Here is an 18762-nt window from a genome sequence, read left to right as displayed (position 1 = left end):
TGAAGGTACTGCTCGTTGCAGAACCAATACAGTTACCCCATTCATTTAAAATTACAGCTATCTATAGCTCACTAACAAAATATTAACATGCATCTTTTTGTGACATGCCACATTCATTTTGAAAGAATAAAACAATGAAAATATATTTCAAAGATAAAGTGATCATCATAGCTACAAAACTTAGAAAATAATAGCATTTGGAGGCAGAATGGAAGACAAAGACAGAATAATAATTTTAAATAGGATAAAAAGTTGTTACTATTGCTGATGAAAGACAAGTCCTCTGAAGGCAAGCAGAAAAAAACATACTTATCCCTGGGCATTATGCAAAATTTACCTTCAATACTAAAGCTACTCAAACGTTTGAATTCTTCTGAATCATCATACTTTGCCACTTTAACACCAGATGAGGTAAGAATGATGAAAAAGCCTTTTTTACTGTGCAGTTCGAAGGCACTGAGCCCTGGACTCCAGAGACCTTGGTGGTGGAAGAAGGTGGCCTGTCTCCGAAAGGAGGCACTTGCCTGCCACTGTTCCAACCCAACGGTTTCATTGTCGTGTACGTACAGAAAGTAGTTTGGTCTTTCAGCAGATTCAAGGGAAACAAGAGAGAGAGCTTTCACAGAAGAAAAAGAAAAAAAAAGGTAAGATTTTCAGAGAAAACAACTTAAAAGTGAGATTAAAATCTCTATATTGGCTGTTAAGTGGCTCCTTTTATAGAAATGCTTTTCACCGAAAAAAAAATCAGCTGTATGTAACACAAAAAAAAGTTAGAAATGCAGGGTCTAAAGGAGATCACATATTCCAGGGCCACCAGACAACTAATCAGTTAGATCAAAACTACATTCAGCTTACTGCTACCAGCCTTCAAAATGATTCATAAGCAGTCTCAAACTGGAAGGTTTTTATCAAAGTTGGACAATTGCCTGATAGTTCACTGTACCAAAATTCCAATAGCAAATAACATCATGCATATACTGTAAGAACATGCATTACTTCACCTTGAGGTCAAGCTTTTTTTACCTACAGTCATATCGAGCCATACAGTAAGAAAATCTGCGGCCAAATAAAAGACTCAACCCTCTATTTGCTCTACCCATGTCAAAAATCAAAGGTAGAGAAAATTCTCTGAAAACTTAAGAACTCAGACAAAGACTGACTTCATATTTGTTTTTCAAATTGAACAAAATCTTGAAGTATCTTTAATCTAGGTTAATACTATCTTATTCCTTACAGATGTGAAAACTACATGTGTACTGCACTGATATAATGAATGTTTTACTTCCACTTTATGTCAGTTGGAGAACTGACGAGACTGAATTAATTCTTCTGTTCTATGTACTTTCTTATTTCAAAATCATATCTAAAACCCTAACTTCTCCATTGCAAAACTGTCAACTGTGACTATAGTTTCAAATCTTACAGTGAAGACAGCCTTTCTCTATGTTGATTTTTGAGGGTATGAGTTTTTTTCAACTAATTAAAATCCATGAGAAAGCATTGAAAAAATCTGTATTGAGTCAATTGGCACAAACCCAATGCATATGAAGACAGGAGTATATATGAAGAAGGAAAAATACATATTTCTTTTTGTTTGTATAGTTTGGATCAGTCTCTGGTGAGTGAAAAATAGAGCTTAGGAATAGCTGTTCACCTAAGAAACTCCCTTCTACATTGTGTAGAGATGCTGCTCACTAACAATGCAGGAGACAGATTGGTTGTTCTAAGTTGCACATATTATAGCCCACTGAAAGTCATGAAAAAGAGGAAAAGATAAAGTAGAAGTGATTTTACTGGAGACAAAAAAATCCTGCATATACCTTCCATGTTGATATTTGCTAGATACAAATTTTTCAGTTTCCAATTATATAAAAACTAATTATTTTTTTTTTCACAAAGGAATTCTATTCACTTGTATTTTGCAATATTCCAAAAACAATCTTCGAAAAGTCAGCTTTGAAGCTGACAGTGGGGTTTTCCAATATTAAAAAAATAAAAATAAAAAATCAGTATTCCTCCTCAATTTTTAAATTGGCTACTTAATCCTCACTTATTCTAATAACTAAAAATATATCGATTAATTTAGAAGATGCAGGAAAAATAATTCCTATAGTTTGAAAAATATGAATTGCCATTAGAAAAATTGTTGAAAACACTTACATAAATCTTTATCTTTGAAAAGACCTGGAGTAATCATGAAACTGAAAAATACATTTTCATATGCTCCAGTTCTAGGCAGAGGAAATATCCTTCTACTGGACACATTGGCTCCTATAATTGTGTCGTTCTCTCCATAACTTGCCAAAATATAGGGTCCTTCACCAAGACCTAAGGGAAGAAAAATCAAACAGAAAAAGAAAAATCTTTCTTGTATAACATACAAAACTTAAGTCTTTGTTGACATAATATATTGCCTTAAATATTTCACCATCCCTAGAATCAAATACTAAGCTCAGTGCCTCAAGGTATTATGCTGGATCTGGTCTGTATCTATCTGTTCAGTGTACTCCCTTATTTGCTTGCTGCCCGGAATACGACAGATACAAAGCGAACACAAAAAAATGTGGGTAGCTGTCCTCACAAAATGACCTGCATAAGAAAGCAATCTGGGCTGCTTTGGTATGGTCTGCAGTCTTTTACAAGTCCTTATTTCTACACTTTGAAAGAACAACAGAGCAACTTTAATATTATTCCCCAAATAGACACTGAAGCTACTCTAAGATCTACAAGGAAATTCCCCTCCACAAAACAGTTTTCAAATTCAGCTGTAATTCAACTTTTGGCAGCAATATTGCTTAAGAAGCTGTCTAGTTCCTCCTCTCCCACAAACCACTCACTTCTACCCCCCTACTGCCCATGTACTATGCCATCCTAAGTCCTTCAGCAGTGAAGTGGTCCAGCTGAAAAATTACCAGCTGATTTTTCCAGTCTGATTTACCACATCATCATTCAAAAGCTCATGCCGATGTAACAGTGACAACAGCTTCAGCTGGTTCCACTGCCAAAATAGTGCTGGCCTAACCATGCCCCTCAGCAAACCCTTGGAGCTATTTCTGCTGGGCTGGAAAGGCTCGCAGGGATTCATCCAGATACAACAGCATCCATCTTTGCCACTATATCGCATTGAAAGAACCAAGAGCAGCACACTCCTAAAACCTCGCCTTGTGAGTAAGAAACAAAATGTGTAAGTTCTGTGAAAGCTTTTAATCCTTACAGTGAAAAGACTGAACCCCTTCCCAACCTAAGACAGCTCCTTTCAAATATGACTCTTCCCAGAGGGAAGGAATTCTCATAATAATGAGATTTAGCTCAGCTAGAAGTTAAACATCAATTTCTGAAGAAAACTGCATGAAATAACTACTGGTTTTATATAGAAAATATGTTGGAGCTCATATACACATGAAGCCCACAAGCTTGCCACAAAATGACGACTTTCAAAGAAGTGGTGAGACAATGTATCTTAAAAAGGCTCTTTATTCTAAATCATTGAACGCTTATCCCTACATATTACCCAACATCTTGCCTATGACTTGAGAAAAAGCAGAAGTGAGCTGTAATTGATAAAGTTTCCATAAATAATCAACAGTTTGACATCATGCAGCACAAAAAAAGAATCAGAGGAGCCATCCTAGTCCTGAAAGGTGTTCTGCTGCCACTTGATGGTGAAAACATGCACGCCACTGTGCTTGACTTTAACCCTGGCAGGCTGCTAAGCACCACACGTCCCCTCGCTCACTCTGCTCCCCAAGAGAATCAGAGGGAAATAACTGAAAAGACTTGTAAACTCATACGTTGAGATAAAGAGAGCTTAGTAAGTTAAAAAAGACAAAGAAACAAAGGAAAACAAACCCAAGAAAAGTGATGCAAAAAACCCCAATTGCTTGCCACCAGCTGACCGATGCCCAGCTGGACCCTGACCAACACTAGCCCCAGCAAACTTTCCCCCCTTTTTTTATTGCTGAGCATGACATCTGTAGTGTGTTTGTGTGGCAAGGTTTTGGTAGTGGGGGGGGCTACACAGGTGGCTTCTTTGAGAATATGCCGTAATCTTCTCCCATGTCCAATGGAGCCAATGCCAGCCAGCTCCAAGATGGACCCACCACTGGCCAAGGCTGAGCTAATCAGCAACAGTGGCAGCATCTCTGGTACAGCAGATTAAGAAAAAAACCCCAAAATCTGCACGAGCGGGAGAGAGGAGTGAGACTATGTGAGAACAACGACTCTGCAGACGGCCAAGGTCAGTGAAGAAAGAGGGGCAGAAGGTGCTCCAGGCACCTGAGCAGGGATTCCCCTGCAACTGGTGGTGAAGATCTTGGTGAGGCAGGCTGTCCTGCTGCAGCCTATGGAGGACCCCACACCAGAACAGGGGGGTGTCCGAAGGGGGCTGTGACCCCATGGGAAGCATGCACTAAAGCAGGTTTGCTGGCATGACTTGTGACCCAGCGAGGGACCCATGCTAGCATTCTGTTCCTGAATTACTGTACCCCATGGAAGGGACCCACACTGGAACAGTTTGTGAAGAACTGCAGCCTGTGGGAAGGACTCACATTGGAGAAGTTCATGGAGAACTGTCTCCTGTGGGAAGGACCCCACGCTGCAGCAGGGGAAGAGTGTGAGGAGGAAGGAGCAGCAGAAACAACATGTGATGAACTGACCATAAACCCCATTCCCTGTTGTCCTGTGCCACTCAGGGGGAGGACGCAGGGAAACTGGGAATTCACTTAAGCCTGGGAAGGGGGGGGGGGGGGGGGAAGTGTTTTTCTGATTTGAATGGTAATTAATTAAACAAATTTCCTGCAAATCGAGTCTGGTTTTCCCCATGATGGTAATGGCCAAGTGATCTCCCTATTCTTGCCTCAACCCACAAGCCTTTTGTTATATTTTCTCTCCCCTGTCCAGTTGAGCAGCGGAGTGATAGAGTGGTTTTGGTGGGCACCTGGCATTCCGCCGGGGGGGGGGGGGGGGGGGGGGGGGGGCGGAACCACTGCAGTGTCACATGGTATGGAACATCCCTTTGGGCAGTTGGGGTCAGCTGTCCCAGCTGTGTTCCCTCCCAGCTCCTTGTACACTGCCAACTTACTTGCTGGTGGGGCGGTGTGTGAGAACCAGGAAAGGCCTTGACACTGTGAGCAGTAGCTAAAACATGGGTGTGTTATCAACACTATTTTCATCACAAATCCAAAATATATAACCTTACTAACTATATGAAGAAAATTAACTCCATCCAAACCAAAACCAGTATACCTTATACTTTTTAAATAAGACAAAATTCCCTATTGCAAAGAAATGAGGGGAATTTAGCTAAACCCAGCAAGATCTGCATGCTGTTACTGGACTAGGCTAGACTCTGTGGAGGGGAAAAAAAACCATCTGCTATGTGATGCTCATTATAGGATGAAAGTCACTAAAAAAGATGTATCAAAAGTCACACTCATATCATTGCATTTAGTCATTTCCCTTCCTTTTCAATATCTTGCTCCCCACTGAGAACATGCACAGTATATGTATGTATATGTATGTATATGTATACAGTATGACAAGTATAAGACAGGATGCCACAGGAATTGAGTCTGTTAAATGAATACCATTCTCATACTAAGGAAATGTTCCTTACAGTACAATACTTGTGAGACCTGTGCATGAAACCTATAAATTTCAAAATATAATAGGTCCCAGTTCTGAAATTTACAGTACAAGCACAAGGTAACATCTTTCTAGAGCATCTCCTTGACTGCCAAGATATGCTGCATGGTACATTAATCCACCCCCACACTGAATATGATGAGGTTATTAATTGAGACATTAGGGATTACTAAGATCATTCAACACAGCTGGGCCACTGACTTCACTCATTAAAACTAGAAGCAATGTTCTAACATATACCAAGTCAAAGAAAAAGCCCATCAATTAATTTAGTTGAGTTTTAAATTGAACCTGAGCAATCTCTTTTATATTTCAATGAAAGAAAGAAAAATAAAACAAAGTAAGCCACTTCAGACTGAAAACCTGGAAAATAATTGCATAGTGTGACAAATGTTCATAAAATTTATGAGGCTTTTTTATTTTTTTCCAAAAATCATAGCATATTAACTATTACTCTGTTTAATCTCAACTCAGTATCAGCAGAGATGCATCATATCCACTCCATAATTTTTGCAGAAAAGGACTTGAATTTCCCTGTGCCAAAGGCAATTAGTTCAGTGAAGTGAGAATTCAAATGGTAATAACCATGTATAACCTTCTAACAGGCGCATTAACGTGTCAGCATTTGAATTCCTTACTAATGTAGGATTGTCTGTTTGTGTTTATATAGGACAAATCTCAAGTAATACATGAGATGTTGCACAGAAGAACAGTATTTTAGCTATCCATACCAGAACAGGAGAGAAGAAGTCAGTATAACGACATAATGATATTAAACAAGGAATGTGTCACAAAATAATATACAACACTCCAGGCTGCTCCTACGAGTCATCTCTCCTTTCTAATGGATTTGAAGGTCCAGTGAGCTCGAGGGATTGTGACTATGTGATCCTGCCCTAGGGAATGGGGAGAACAGGAAAGAGAGAACCTCCAACACTGCTGCAGCTGACAGAAGTTCTTCTCAGCACAAGCTATGAAGGGTTTTATTTGCAGTGAGCATTGTATCATATTTAATCTGACATGCAAGATGTGTTGTTTTGCTTACAACTATGATGTTTGATTCCATGCTGCCTCTGTCCCTGGACATAAAGCAGAAAGGCCCATGGGGATTTCTTTTGCTAACTTTGCTGAGCTCATTAAACTCACATACCCAAATGAGGAGTACAAAAAAAAAAAAAAAAAGTAAAAATCATTCTAACCTGTGAAAGAGAGAAATGTTTATGATTTTCTTCCAGGGTTAGTTTGAGTGAACCGATATAATAATAATGTCTCTTGAGTATTCATTTTTAAAGGAGAAACAAAATAGAGGTGGGCGTGCATGTGTGTGTAAAATAATGATCTCAAAATAGCATCATACAGAAAGAAAGATGATAAAACAGTACTTCAGAGATGCCTTCTGTATTCTAGAGTGGTCAATGTGGGGAATTATCTGCAAATAAATGCTTTATAAAAATGGATTCAATTTTGGAACTGGGAAGTACAGACTTGTTTCTAGCATATAGCTAGCTGGTATGCTAGAAAACATGAAGAGTAAGTGTATTCAGCAAGGTACATAAATATGAGGATGAATCAAAGACAGCAATATCAAATACTACATACCTTGATTGTAATATTCACAGTCATAAGCTAAAAGAAAAAGAAAACAAGCACATTATTATTACCAAGTAACAGCAGAATCTATGCATATCTGCATCCTAAAAGTGTAAAGTTTACTTTCATGAGAGGAAGCTTAATTTCCCATAATGTATTTCAGTGACTTTATTTCCTTAGGCTTTTGTTCAGTGATATACAGCTGTATTTAAATAGATGTGCCATGACAGCAGACCTGAAGCATGAATTATTCTACAGCCAAGAATGCTTCTTACCGTCAATGAAAAGTTGAATGGACAGAATCTTTTTGCAGCCCTACACAGACCACTGGACGTACCTCAGATCTGGTAGACCAGTGTCTTTCCAACAGTCTCTGTGCTGGCGCACCCTGAGTACAGCCAGTTGTCTTCAATAAGACAGCAAATCTGGCTGTGTAAGACTAACAGCTAACACACAAACAGCTTGAGAAATGTGAAGAAGAACATTTTTATCCACTTGCTTCTGGCATATTTCTGTTACTGGGCAGCAAAAGAGCGAAGGTGCCTCAAAGATGAGTTCTGGTGTGAGGCCAATCCAGGTACATACCACAGAGCGAAGGAGATCGCCAGTGAACCACTGCTCCTTGCTGGCAGCACTTGTGGGCATAAGCTGCAATACTGGTACACAAGCACTCGCAGTCCCCACCAAGATTGCAGTTGCATGTATCTGTGTGACAATTTTTCACAAAAGAAGTTACATCAATCTAGGGGAGAAAAAAGAAGGAAGGAAAAAAGAGGGCTGGTGATTTAGTTGCATGAGCTGTACAAGTTCCTGTTGCACCATTTTTAGCAGGAGTACCACCTCTGGGTTGACTGAAAGTATTTAACACAAAAATAGGTATTTTCTAAGGTTTGGGTACATTCCTATACAAAAAGTACACTTCGAATTATCAGCTGGTACCTACATTACAGGCCAAGAGAAAATTTCAATCGGTGACTGTTATTAAGTATGTCTGTCCACACATTTGCTGTTCATTAATTTTGAGGAGTATATTGAAGCTGGCAGTTCTGGTTTTATAAGGCAAATGCTGCCATCTATAGTCATCCTGTCAGTTTTGTATGAACAACAGCAAGGAGCTACAGCTCTGGTTACCAAGTAATTAGAGTAATAATTTGTAGAAGGGGTTTTGGTGTGAGAAAGCTTGAGCATGCTGGTGACATTTTGCAGAAAAATGTTTCTGCATTTACCAAGATTTTAATATACCTTGCCTGTAAACCTTCATTAGATCAGAAACCACGTCCTCACTCTAAAATCCTATCACATTATTTTCTGGTTTTACACAATACACTATTTCTTGGATTTTGATCATATTTTTTGTAATGTTGAGCAATATTTCCAAAACAGTGTTCTTATTCAACACATGGAATGTTTAAAGCAATGCTTTTCTTTGGTTTAGACTCTGGTCTAGCTCAGTTGTAGAGCACTCAAATGGCACACATCAGATTGCAGAAATACCATCACAGTAACAAAGCAGCACTTATCTAACATGTAGACAGCTTCTCAGCTGGTGGTTGCTAGAAGCTGGCAGGGATACAAATGCTGTTTTTCTGCCTTCAGTGGAGAAAGATGCCATTTGCTTTCATTCTTTTTCTTATTTTGAAAATAGGGATACCACTGGGGTGGGGCATGAGATTTAGCTCTATAGAAAATGGCTGTAATAGCTTCACAGGAACCACCAAACCACAAATTGGCTCCAAAGAGCTCAACCTCTGTCTCATGTCTGCAGGACAGCATCTCTTCATGGGTCAGCAACATCCTGCTGTTGTGACAAACTGGGAGCCTTGGGTCAAACCTCCTGCTGAGTTCAGGAGTTATGAAGACCTTTTTTTCTGCAAGCGTTAAGGCTCCTCAGCCCCTGCTGAGTTCAGCGCTTAGCTGGGCAACTGCAATCCATCAGTCACTGCCAGCCAGGGACGCAAGGTTTTGTCTCCCTGAAAACAGGGGTTTCCAGCCTCAGCTGAACTCTGAGGCTGCCTGTTCCATGGGCAGGAGCTTGCCTCCATGCACAGCAGGATCTGCACAGTGGGAATGAGTGTTAGAGCACTGCTCCAGGCATGTCCTGAGATCCACATCTACACCTTCTGTTCGTTCCATGTCCCCAGCATCAGTCTCTGCTTGGGCTTTTTTTTCTTGGTACCCAGTTCAGCACCCGTTAAGCCAGCAGTCAGCTGCAGGTATCCTTGGCAGGAGGTCATTTTACGTCACATTTGTGAGTCATATTTTCACATGCTAATGCATAGGTTGTAAAAGCACCTGAAACGTTTGCTTTACAGGCTGTCCCATACAAAACAGATATGTGCATGTGAAAATACTTGATTACTAATTGAACGACATGTTTTGCAACTAACATGCATTTTTTAATGTAATTATGCTAAATTTTTGGCATAATGTTTGCAGATTTTAATCACAGCATGGATAACCTATAGAAAATGAATGTTTAAGAGAAAGCATCTTTATGAGTTATAATAATACAGCTCCTTAAAAACTCTCAAAAAGTTCCATTTTTATTTATTATGTCCCACTTTGAAAATACACTCATCACTATGTTCTCAGGCACATGCTCAGAAAATTCTTTACATAGTAACTAAAGTCAACATTAATAAATCTCTCGGGTTAAACTACTGCAACCTCCTTTTCAGGCAAATTCCTAACCATGTTGATATCAAACTTCAGTCCTGAAAGTCAGGAGGTTCAGCTGGAACATCTAATGATCTCATTTAGTATTAATAGTCATAAAGAAAATAAGAGACTGAGACAAAATGTCATAATAGTTCTTGCTTGCACAGGTGTAAAGAAGCCTTCGATATGCTACCTTTGATAAATCTGGGGGGCTAAAAACTGAAATAGGGGAAAATGTATAGAGCATGTCTTGCATTGATAAAGGGTAGACTGAAACGGAATAAAAGATTCCCACACAAACTATTGTCCCCATCTTGTCTAGACTGAACTTAAGGAAATTCTTGTACTGAAGTCCCAGGCTGAGCCAGGTATTGAGAAAACAAGGACATCAAACCTCAGAATTTTGACAATAAGCAGATGGTGAGCTGTCAGCCAATTAAAAATAGTGATAGCTCTGAAGCTGAAATCTCTATTTCTCATATTTCTTTCTATATCGAGCAGGACAGTTAACAAAATAAAACCATTTAACATAAGCTGTAGCCGCTTTACAGAAATGCTTATTTTAGATTTCTACAATATATACAAAAGCCTTAAAAATTTAGCTACCTACATAAATAAAAGATATAAATAAAACCTAAAGAGAACAGAACCTTGATTATCCAGTCTACTAACTCATAGCTCTCAGTTATCACTATTATGTTTAGGCTCCAGTCTTGAAAGGAACAAGAAACTGCACAAACATAGCCCACCCACACAGAGGTACTTGCAGGGCTTTACTCTGTACCCTCCACAGCATTCAGACTGAGGGGAATGTCAAGAAGAAATTAATTACTGGAATTTTAATATTTTCCCACAGGAGAACAACATCTGGGATATTTAATAAACTTACCACATTGCGACAAGGTGCAAAAACATCACTGTATAAAATGGAGCATTCCTTTTTGGCATAAGGGAACTTGCTCTGATGTACCTCACACGGTCTTAATGTTTCATTTGGGCTCTTGCACTTAAAAACAAGCAAAACCACCACAGACATTTATACAAAGGTGTGTTGACCGTGGATTCAGGTACACTATAGTATCATATAATTCAATATCTGCATACCCAGAAAACAAAAAGAAAGTTTAATTGCTCTCTTCATCTTCCCCTTTCCCTGATTTGTTGTTATAATTGAAAACATTTGCACAAAAAAAGAATCTTTGTGTTTTGTTCTAAGTACTAAAATGTTCCTGCTGTCTGCTCAGTGCGTAAAGACAAAATGTTTTCTTTGAGACACATTATAATCATTACCAGAGCAACCAACTATAACATCACAAACAAATACATGGTCCAAATCCATCCCTGGTGATTTTGCGCTGACTTTAAATGGAGTCACACTACGGATGGATTTAGCCCTGTAAGTTCAAATAAAGAAGCAGCAGTAGGAAGAGATCAACCCATAAAAAAAATAGAGTCAAAGATCATTGTGATAACTCAAAAATGGCTGAGATACAGCTCTTCTCTTACAGTCCCTCTTCAAGAAGAAAAACAAATGAACAGAAAAATATGACAAAACAACACTCAGCTCGGAAAACACAAGTTCACCCAAAACCATACCCTCTTGGTGCAGCAGGGAAGCCCATGAGGGGGTAATTATGGATCCGTAGGCAGCATTGGGGTGTCCCGGCACAGCCTCTGCTGCAGTGCAGTTGCCCACCTACACTGCCCTCCTGCGTGGATGCTCGGACACTGACTGCCGTTGGGGGATGTACTGTCAGTCCCAGGAGGGAGAAACCCTGGAAGCATCCCATGCTTCACAGTGCCAAAGCAAGCACGTTTGCCAGTAGCAGGGTTGGGTTCTAGGCCTCCAGCTATCATATTTAGAGTTTGCAGAAAAGATGACCAGGATACATCTCTATGAAGGCCAAGGGTCCTTTCTGAAAAAGTCCCTAGTGCTTACTGCAGAGGCAGACAAAGTGTTGAGTTTGGGTGAGCACATGCTGCCTGTGAGGCCGATATTGAACTCAGATCCTGAATGCTCAGGCAGCCACAGAGATCAGAAGATCACGTGACAATTTAGGGGGAAAAAAAAAAAAAATATATATGTATAGCCAGAAAACGGCAAATGCAAAATTGGGCTGCATAAGCAAAGGTCACAGCATCCTAGAAATTCGTGTGCTATGCAAACACTACACGTATTTTTAAAGCAGCCACTGAACTGAGAAATTGGAAAAGAAAAATTCATAGTCTTCATACAAAGTGTTTACACATGTCTTTACATACCACCTCCCAGATGAGCAGTATAACTAGCAATACTACACATTTGCCTTGCGTGCTCACACAATTTAAACATTTTATAAAGTAAAATAGATCCAAAGGGAGAGTCTGAGGGAGAGAAACTTCAAAATCTTTACTCCAAAGCAGAGAAGGTATCATACTCTTTCATGAGGTGAGAGATTTTGGTTCAATTTCCTGCTGTGAGTCAAGGAGAGAACAGATTAAAAATTGGTTCTCACAGATGTACTAGGGGACTGCTTTACAAATACTGATGTTTCAGGGGGTTCACAAGGCTATAAAACCTTATATCTTCTCAGCACATATTAATAAAATACCTATTCTCCTATGTTATAAAGCACAGTTGAGGTCATCCACTCTCTACGGCCTCTTTCCTTCTCAGAAACCAAGTTTCCATGCTGGGTTCTGCGTGTTGCTGTTCTGAGCCTTTTCTGCCTCACCCCTTCACCATCACTGCTTTGTCAGTTTGTCCTCTGTTTACAAACTGTAACTAAAAAAAATCACCTTTTTTTCTCCAGTGTTCAGAAAAAAATTTTTGCCAGACCTTTTTTCCCAGCATTCAGCTTTTATTTACTTTCATCTTGATGCCTTGAACACCAGAGAAATCACTATCGTTTTTAAAATCGGGTGAATCCAATATATCAGAAACAATGTATCGAATTTTGTAGAAAATTGGAATCCAGATAGCTTTGATAATTATCTTATGTAAGGAAAAATATTTTCTTCCCTAAAGAGATATTTTAGTTTCATTTAAATTCAGTATGTTTGCTATCATGTAAGACATTAACACATTTCACATCTACAGAGATAGAAATTAAAATGTCCTTTTATACATTGACCACAGGTTTACAAAATCCCTGTACACCATGTGCTTATAACATGTTCATTTATAAATCAAAATTTATACCCTTTTTTTCTAAATTTTTACTTGACATGGGACTTACCTGTCCTAATACCCAGCTGTCTCCAAATACCTGTGCATTTCTTACTTCCATGTTGTTTGATGTAGTCAGATCATTTGAAGTGTATTTGTCAAAATTTCCACACAAACCTGCCAGCTTACCCTAAAAGAGAAGGATTTATTTTTTTACATATATTAACAGTCAATAATTAGTAAAAATAACATATATAATAAAACATTCTTAAACTGAAAAAGGTGAATGCAACTCTGACTTAAATTTTGAAAATATCTGACACTCTGCTATGCTTACAGTTCCATATTGCAAATAATGTTTAATAGAAATTGGTTTTCCTTTTTTCTTCCTGTATTCCAGAACCTGTTCTTACAGTCTGCCTATGAAAAGGGACTGGAATCTAGGCATATTTTTTTCTGAAGTCTTAGGAGTGCATCCAGTCCAAAAGCCAAAAGTTCAAGTTAATTACCTCATTATTGTGAAGCCTGACTAGTTGTTGTCACTAAAACTTGCTGCCTTTAATTTTGGCTCACAACAGCAAGAACATTTGCAACAGCATTTACAAAAGAGACAACTGCAACTGTTTTGTGTTGGGGCATGTGCTGCTGATGGAAAAAGTATATATACATTCATACAGAAAACGATATTTCTGCCAACAGTAAAATACAGAGTTGGATTTCTAGGGTGCTGTGGCTCTAATTATTTTTTTTTCCTTAAGTTCTGCTGCAGACATTGTCTTACTGAACAGGAGACTCTGAAAGAAACAGTCATTGGAAACAGAGCTTGTGGTATTTGTTGCATGCAACCTGCAGAACTCAGCTCCCTGTAACTTACTCGAAAATATAATTATTTTTCAATATGTGTATTGATGGCTGATACATCAGCTTTTATGTGAAGTAAGCATTTTATGGCTATTGACTCAAAAGTCTATAATGATGTTGTTTTAAAACCAGATGAGATAGATGGTCATTGTAACTTTGACTTACACTTCAAAAAATCTGATATGTATTCTAGCATAGAGTACTTTCTTTTACTGGAAAAGGCCCCCTCTCGATACATGTGTTCATGGTTAAGACAAAGCAGGAATGTAATTATTGAATGTGCAGATAAGGTTACTCTGCCAGGACCCAAAGACTGAGTTGCAGACCCATCAAGCCAGATGATGATGTAGGAGTGGAACAGTGAAGAGCAACTGGCAGAAGAAGGAGTCTCATATTCTTCCCTGCATCATGGCTGAACCCTGTCACGGTATACTTGTTAGGTTTAAATACCAGTTTTTGTCTAGATCCTTTCCTGTATCTTGTTTTCTTAATTTAAACCCAAGATGTGACTCCATCTGTTCATCTCAGCAGCATCTACTACACCTCAGGGTGCAGTTCCATCATCAGCCTAATCCAATCTGTGCTACAAAGCTTCCGTCTTTCATGTTTCCACTGACTTCAGCAATTATGAAAATATGCAGTGAACTGGGTAACTCAAAAGCAACCCTCTGTTCCCACCCCCAAAGTAACTTTGAGTCAGAGCTGAATCACTGCATATCTGGAAGGCTGCAGTGTGTGGAGCAACAGAGTAAACATGCGTGTTAGAACCACTCCTCTTCAGAAATTCAGCCATTAAATCACGTTCTCCATCTCGTCTTACCTGGGAAATGCCGGCAGATGAACACTGTGATAAACAGCTATATCGCTGGGAAAGTTAGTCATGGTGAAAAGTTATTTGATAACTGATCTCATTAGCAACACAGCTACACAAAATCACGGGTTTTCATTTTGGCTCACCTTCCATCGAGGTCCAACTTTAACATGCATCATTGTCTTCCTATCCCACAGAATTGTAATGTCCTGTTCTGGAAAGTGTATCACAGTATAATATCCAGCCTTCCAGAGCTGATAGTTAGATTTGTTTTCCTGTCCCCTTAAGGTCTTCTGACAGAAATTAATATTTATTAAGATTTAATAAAGTTATTCTACAAAGATAAGCAGTCAATTAATAACAAAATTTATAGTGAAGAATACTTTAGCATACAGCTGGATCAACAATATTACTATAAATGTTGTTTAATATTTTCATATTTTGTCTTTTCAATCATTCAGGTTTGCTTCAACTTTGTACTTCAGTTTCCCTTTCAAAACCAAGCGGAAAGAAACAAATGTCAATATGCTTCAACTGCTTGAGGCTTTTGAGCAGCCTGCTTTGTAGGACACATGGAACTTGGAGGGGGGGAAAAGAGGGAAAAAAAAGATTTTTTCTGGGACCTACTGCTTTATCCAGGCCTAACACTATGTTAACATAGGCATAGGTACTATGTTAACTCGGAGAGACATTTTCCAAAACCATGCTACTTTACAGCTGTAACTTTACAATGCTTATCTTAAAGGGCAACCCGAAAAGGAACAAAAATAACTAACCTGCTTCTCAGAAGGTTCACTAAAATAAATCTCAGTGTCTCCAACTGTGATGAAAATATTCTTTGAGCAAACAATATCATTGTCAAAGCACTTTTTGTTCTGAGAAATTACAGATATATTTGAGTTATCTGTGCTCTGAAATATAAAGAAGAAATCATTTTACTCATAGATTCAATTGCATTTCACTCCTGCAGATTTATTCCAGACTTACCATCACATAAAGATGGATAACTTAGTATTTGCACATCTTTAAAATTAAATTTAAGAAAGATACCAAACAAAGAAATACAGTTTTAATTTCAAAGCTGAACCCACAACCAACTCAAACATTGGAGTTAAACACATACAGCCATTACATTCAGCTGTGAGTCCTCTTTCTGAGGACTTCACAGACTCAGAGGATCAGCCTGCTGCTAAAATAAGAGTCTCGTTTAGGCTTTTAAAATGTGCTCATACATGGAATCCAATATTTACTGCATAGTATGGTTGTCAAAATCGAGACATGCTATAAAAAGAGCTTTATTTTTAAACCAAGGTACATGAGATCAAGCTGTTTCCATATTTTTAAAACTGAGAAACCTACCATCTGTCAGTAGTAGATAGAACAATTTTTGTACCACTACCCAACAAAATTCACAAACCCATGAGTCATACTCTATGTTATTAGAGGGAGCAAAGGTTTCTGCTGATATTTTTGTTTGTGTTGGTTTGTTGGGTTTTTTTACATTTAGATTTCTCTACTCTGTTGTCTTTTGATTTGCTGCTGATTCAAGTTTACTGTTGTTCCAATCCCATATCTGTTGGCTCTCTAGCCTGTAAATAAATTTTGCATTCTAGGCATGTAAAATTATTTTTGCACCTTGGTTTAGTATGTCTGTTTATTCACCTACAGCTTCCGTGGCTCTGTAACAGAGGGAAACACACATGCACCTTTTAATTCCCCATGCTAGGATTGGTACTGGAACAAAAGAGACCAGCTGTATTTTCAGAGTTGATACTTATTATTCCTTATTTTAATTTTCTTTTCAGTTCATTTTTGTACCAATCCTTGCAAGTCAACAAGAAGTCATAACTACTGAAAAGCCTTGAGAGAGTTAACTTTATAACAACATTAATATAAACCAGTAACAGTGCTTCTGAATTAGTTTTTCATTAAATTCAGTCTTACAGTCATTACAAACTCAGACAAATAAGAAATAAAAATCTTGGAGGTGACAAGCTATATCTCACCCACTGGATCATCCATTCTTGTATAAAACACTTGGTTAGTGCTGGAAACAAAAAGATGTTTAAACTTCTGTTCTTACTCCCACCCTCATTTAAACACTCTCTGGGACTGTGACCAGCTGAAACTAATTGCAGGTGCTAATGGGCACAGTGGGCAAAACGGGAATGATGGCAGTTCCCCAGTCCTGGGAACTCTTCTTGGGTTCCAGCAATGCTCTTAGAGAGCTCCACTTGGTCACAATGGGAGGAATCCCTTGCCTTGGTTTGTGCCCACAGCATCTCTCACCAGAGCTTTGCTCCCTCCCTTGGTCAGTGTACCCCTGAAAACTGTTGGGTACATACTCTTAAATACTCCTTGCTGGTCTCACATTTGTACCCTTATTTGTTCTGTGCTCATCAGAATTCAAGAATAAAAATCCATATTAGCAATTTTTCCTCACCAGTGAGAAATGTAGCATTTCTACATACTTTCTGTATGCAGCCTTTCTTTTTTTTTTTTTAAGTAAAAGTCATAATGACCAAATGTTTAAAGAACATTTTCAATCTTAAAAAAGAAATCAACCCAATCCTAGATGATGGGAAGTGTGTAAGTATTTTTGTTGCCAGACAGAGGAGGTGCTACAGCTTTGCTGCCCTTAGTCTAGCATGGCCCACAAGCCAGAGGATGCTGCTATTTGGCATAGAAAACACTCTACAGCAAATGTGAGTGAATGTGATGAACATAAACTACAGGAGATTGCCTGCAAGCTCTATGTTACCTTAATGCCAAGGCTTAAGAAACAGGTGGTATGTGTGAGCCATCATCTTGGAAGACAACAGTTAAGGTGGGTAAAGTTAGCTACTAGCTGCTGGTGGTAAGAGGGTGTAGGAAATCAGCTCTTTACAATTTAGCAGGTGAACTCCATTTAAAACTGCTGAAAACTTCAGGGTAAAACAAAGTTCATCTGTTCCATTCTGTTGAAAAGTTGGTTTAGGTTGCACTCAGAATAAAATTGGTCACTAGCTTTTTGGGAAATATGCTTTTTTAATTAAGCCAGGCTTGCTGCTGGAGTCAGTCCAGTAATTATTCCCCTCCAAGTCAGATAACAGCCCAGAGCCTTTTTGGATTTACTGGAGGTGATGTGGTAAATTAAAAAGGAGACAAACTCATTAGTCTGGTAGATAGGATGCAAGCTGATACATTCTGTGCTGGCCAAATGAAAAGTGACCAAGGAAGGTACCTCCCAACCATGAGTCAGTTTAGAAAAGGACTTTGCTTGCGGTCTATGGGTCTGTTTGATGCCTAGGACATTGTGGGCTGTTTTCATTGCAGTTAGCTTAGCCTCAGCAAAAGGGGACACTGAGTTAATAGGGAAACAGTGTCTTCACTTAAGGAAAGAAATGGAGGGCTTTATTTTAAATAAGGGTAGTTAATTCAGGCTAATTATCCCACAGTAAAAATACACTTTTTTGGCAATGAAGACAAGTTCTTGGAGCTGCAGCGGGTAGCTGTACTAGCTATGCTAAATGAAGCTGCTGCCTGTGCCTTCTGATAGCCCAGGGCAATCCCTTCAGCTGAACAGCATCAGCTTACTCAAGTCAGAAGTTTTTGTGTATGGTTGGGATTTGAGCCAAGGGCAAAAGTTGAGTTATGTTTCAAGTTAACTCTGCAGTAGAGAGAAGCCTGGAGATGCAGTGTTTTGCTGATCAAAGCCAGAACAGGGAGCCCTGAAAACATGTGAAGTACTTCCTTACTTGTAGGACTGCTTGTTGGTGTTAAATTACTAGAAATGATGCAGGATAGAAATGCAGGGAGGCAGTGGTAGTGGTTCAGCAGAGCTATGAGTAAGCCAGACATTTATGAAAAAAGAGCTTTGTATTGAATCTTGAGTCTTCTGTGCTTTCTTTCTTTCTAATTAAATTTTAGACCTAAACTCAATTACAGAAACACCATTATGGATTACATATCTGTTGTGGCTCAAAGCTTTCATGATAAGATTTGCTTTACACACATACCCTTGCCATCCTCTCCATACACTTCAATAAAAATTGAGTCCTTTCCCAGCTAT

The 18762-nt window shown here is 38.8% G+C and overlaps 1 protein-coding gene across 10 annotated transcripts in view; it reads right to left on the bottom strand.

Annotated features, from left to right (window-relative positions):
* LOC308065871 (otogelin-like protein) overlaps nt 1-18762 on the bottom strand; it is a 104441-nt gene that overhangs the window by 31376 nt on the left and 54303 nt on the right. For 9 of the 10 annotated variants that reach the window (XM_080392468.1, XM_080392474.1, XM_080392473.1 and 6 more), the window contains 8 exons: nt 15488-15622; nt 14858-15004; nt 13110-13229; nt 10781-10897; nt 7819-7975; nt 7243-7269; nt 2161-2328; nt 338-616 (listed from right to left, as the gene is read on the bottom strand). In XM_080392468.1, coding sequence (XP_080248594.1) covers nt 338-616; nt 2161-2328; nt 7243-7269; nt 7819-7975; nt 10781-10897; nt 13110-13229; nt 14858-15004; nt 15488-15622 — 1150 coding nt within the window. The remainder of the gene's footprint in view (nt 1-337; nt 617-2160; nt 2329-7242; nt 7270-7818; nt 7976-10780; nt 10898-13109; nt 13230-14857; nt 15005-15487; nt 15623-18762) is intronic. The other variant, XM_080392472.1, reaches the window with a different exon arrangement.

The sequence above is a fragment of the Falco punctatus genome (assembly GCF_963210335.1).
Source record: "Falco punctatus genome assembly, chromosome: 6".
Classification (NCBI taxonomy): domain Eukaryota; kingdom Metazoa; phylum Chordata; class Aves; order Falconiformes; family Falconidae; genus Falco; species Falco punctatus.
The sequence above is the reverse complement of the archived record's forward strand: the minus strand, read 5'-3'. Positions and strand labels throughout refer to the sequence as shown.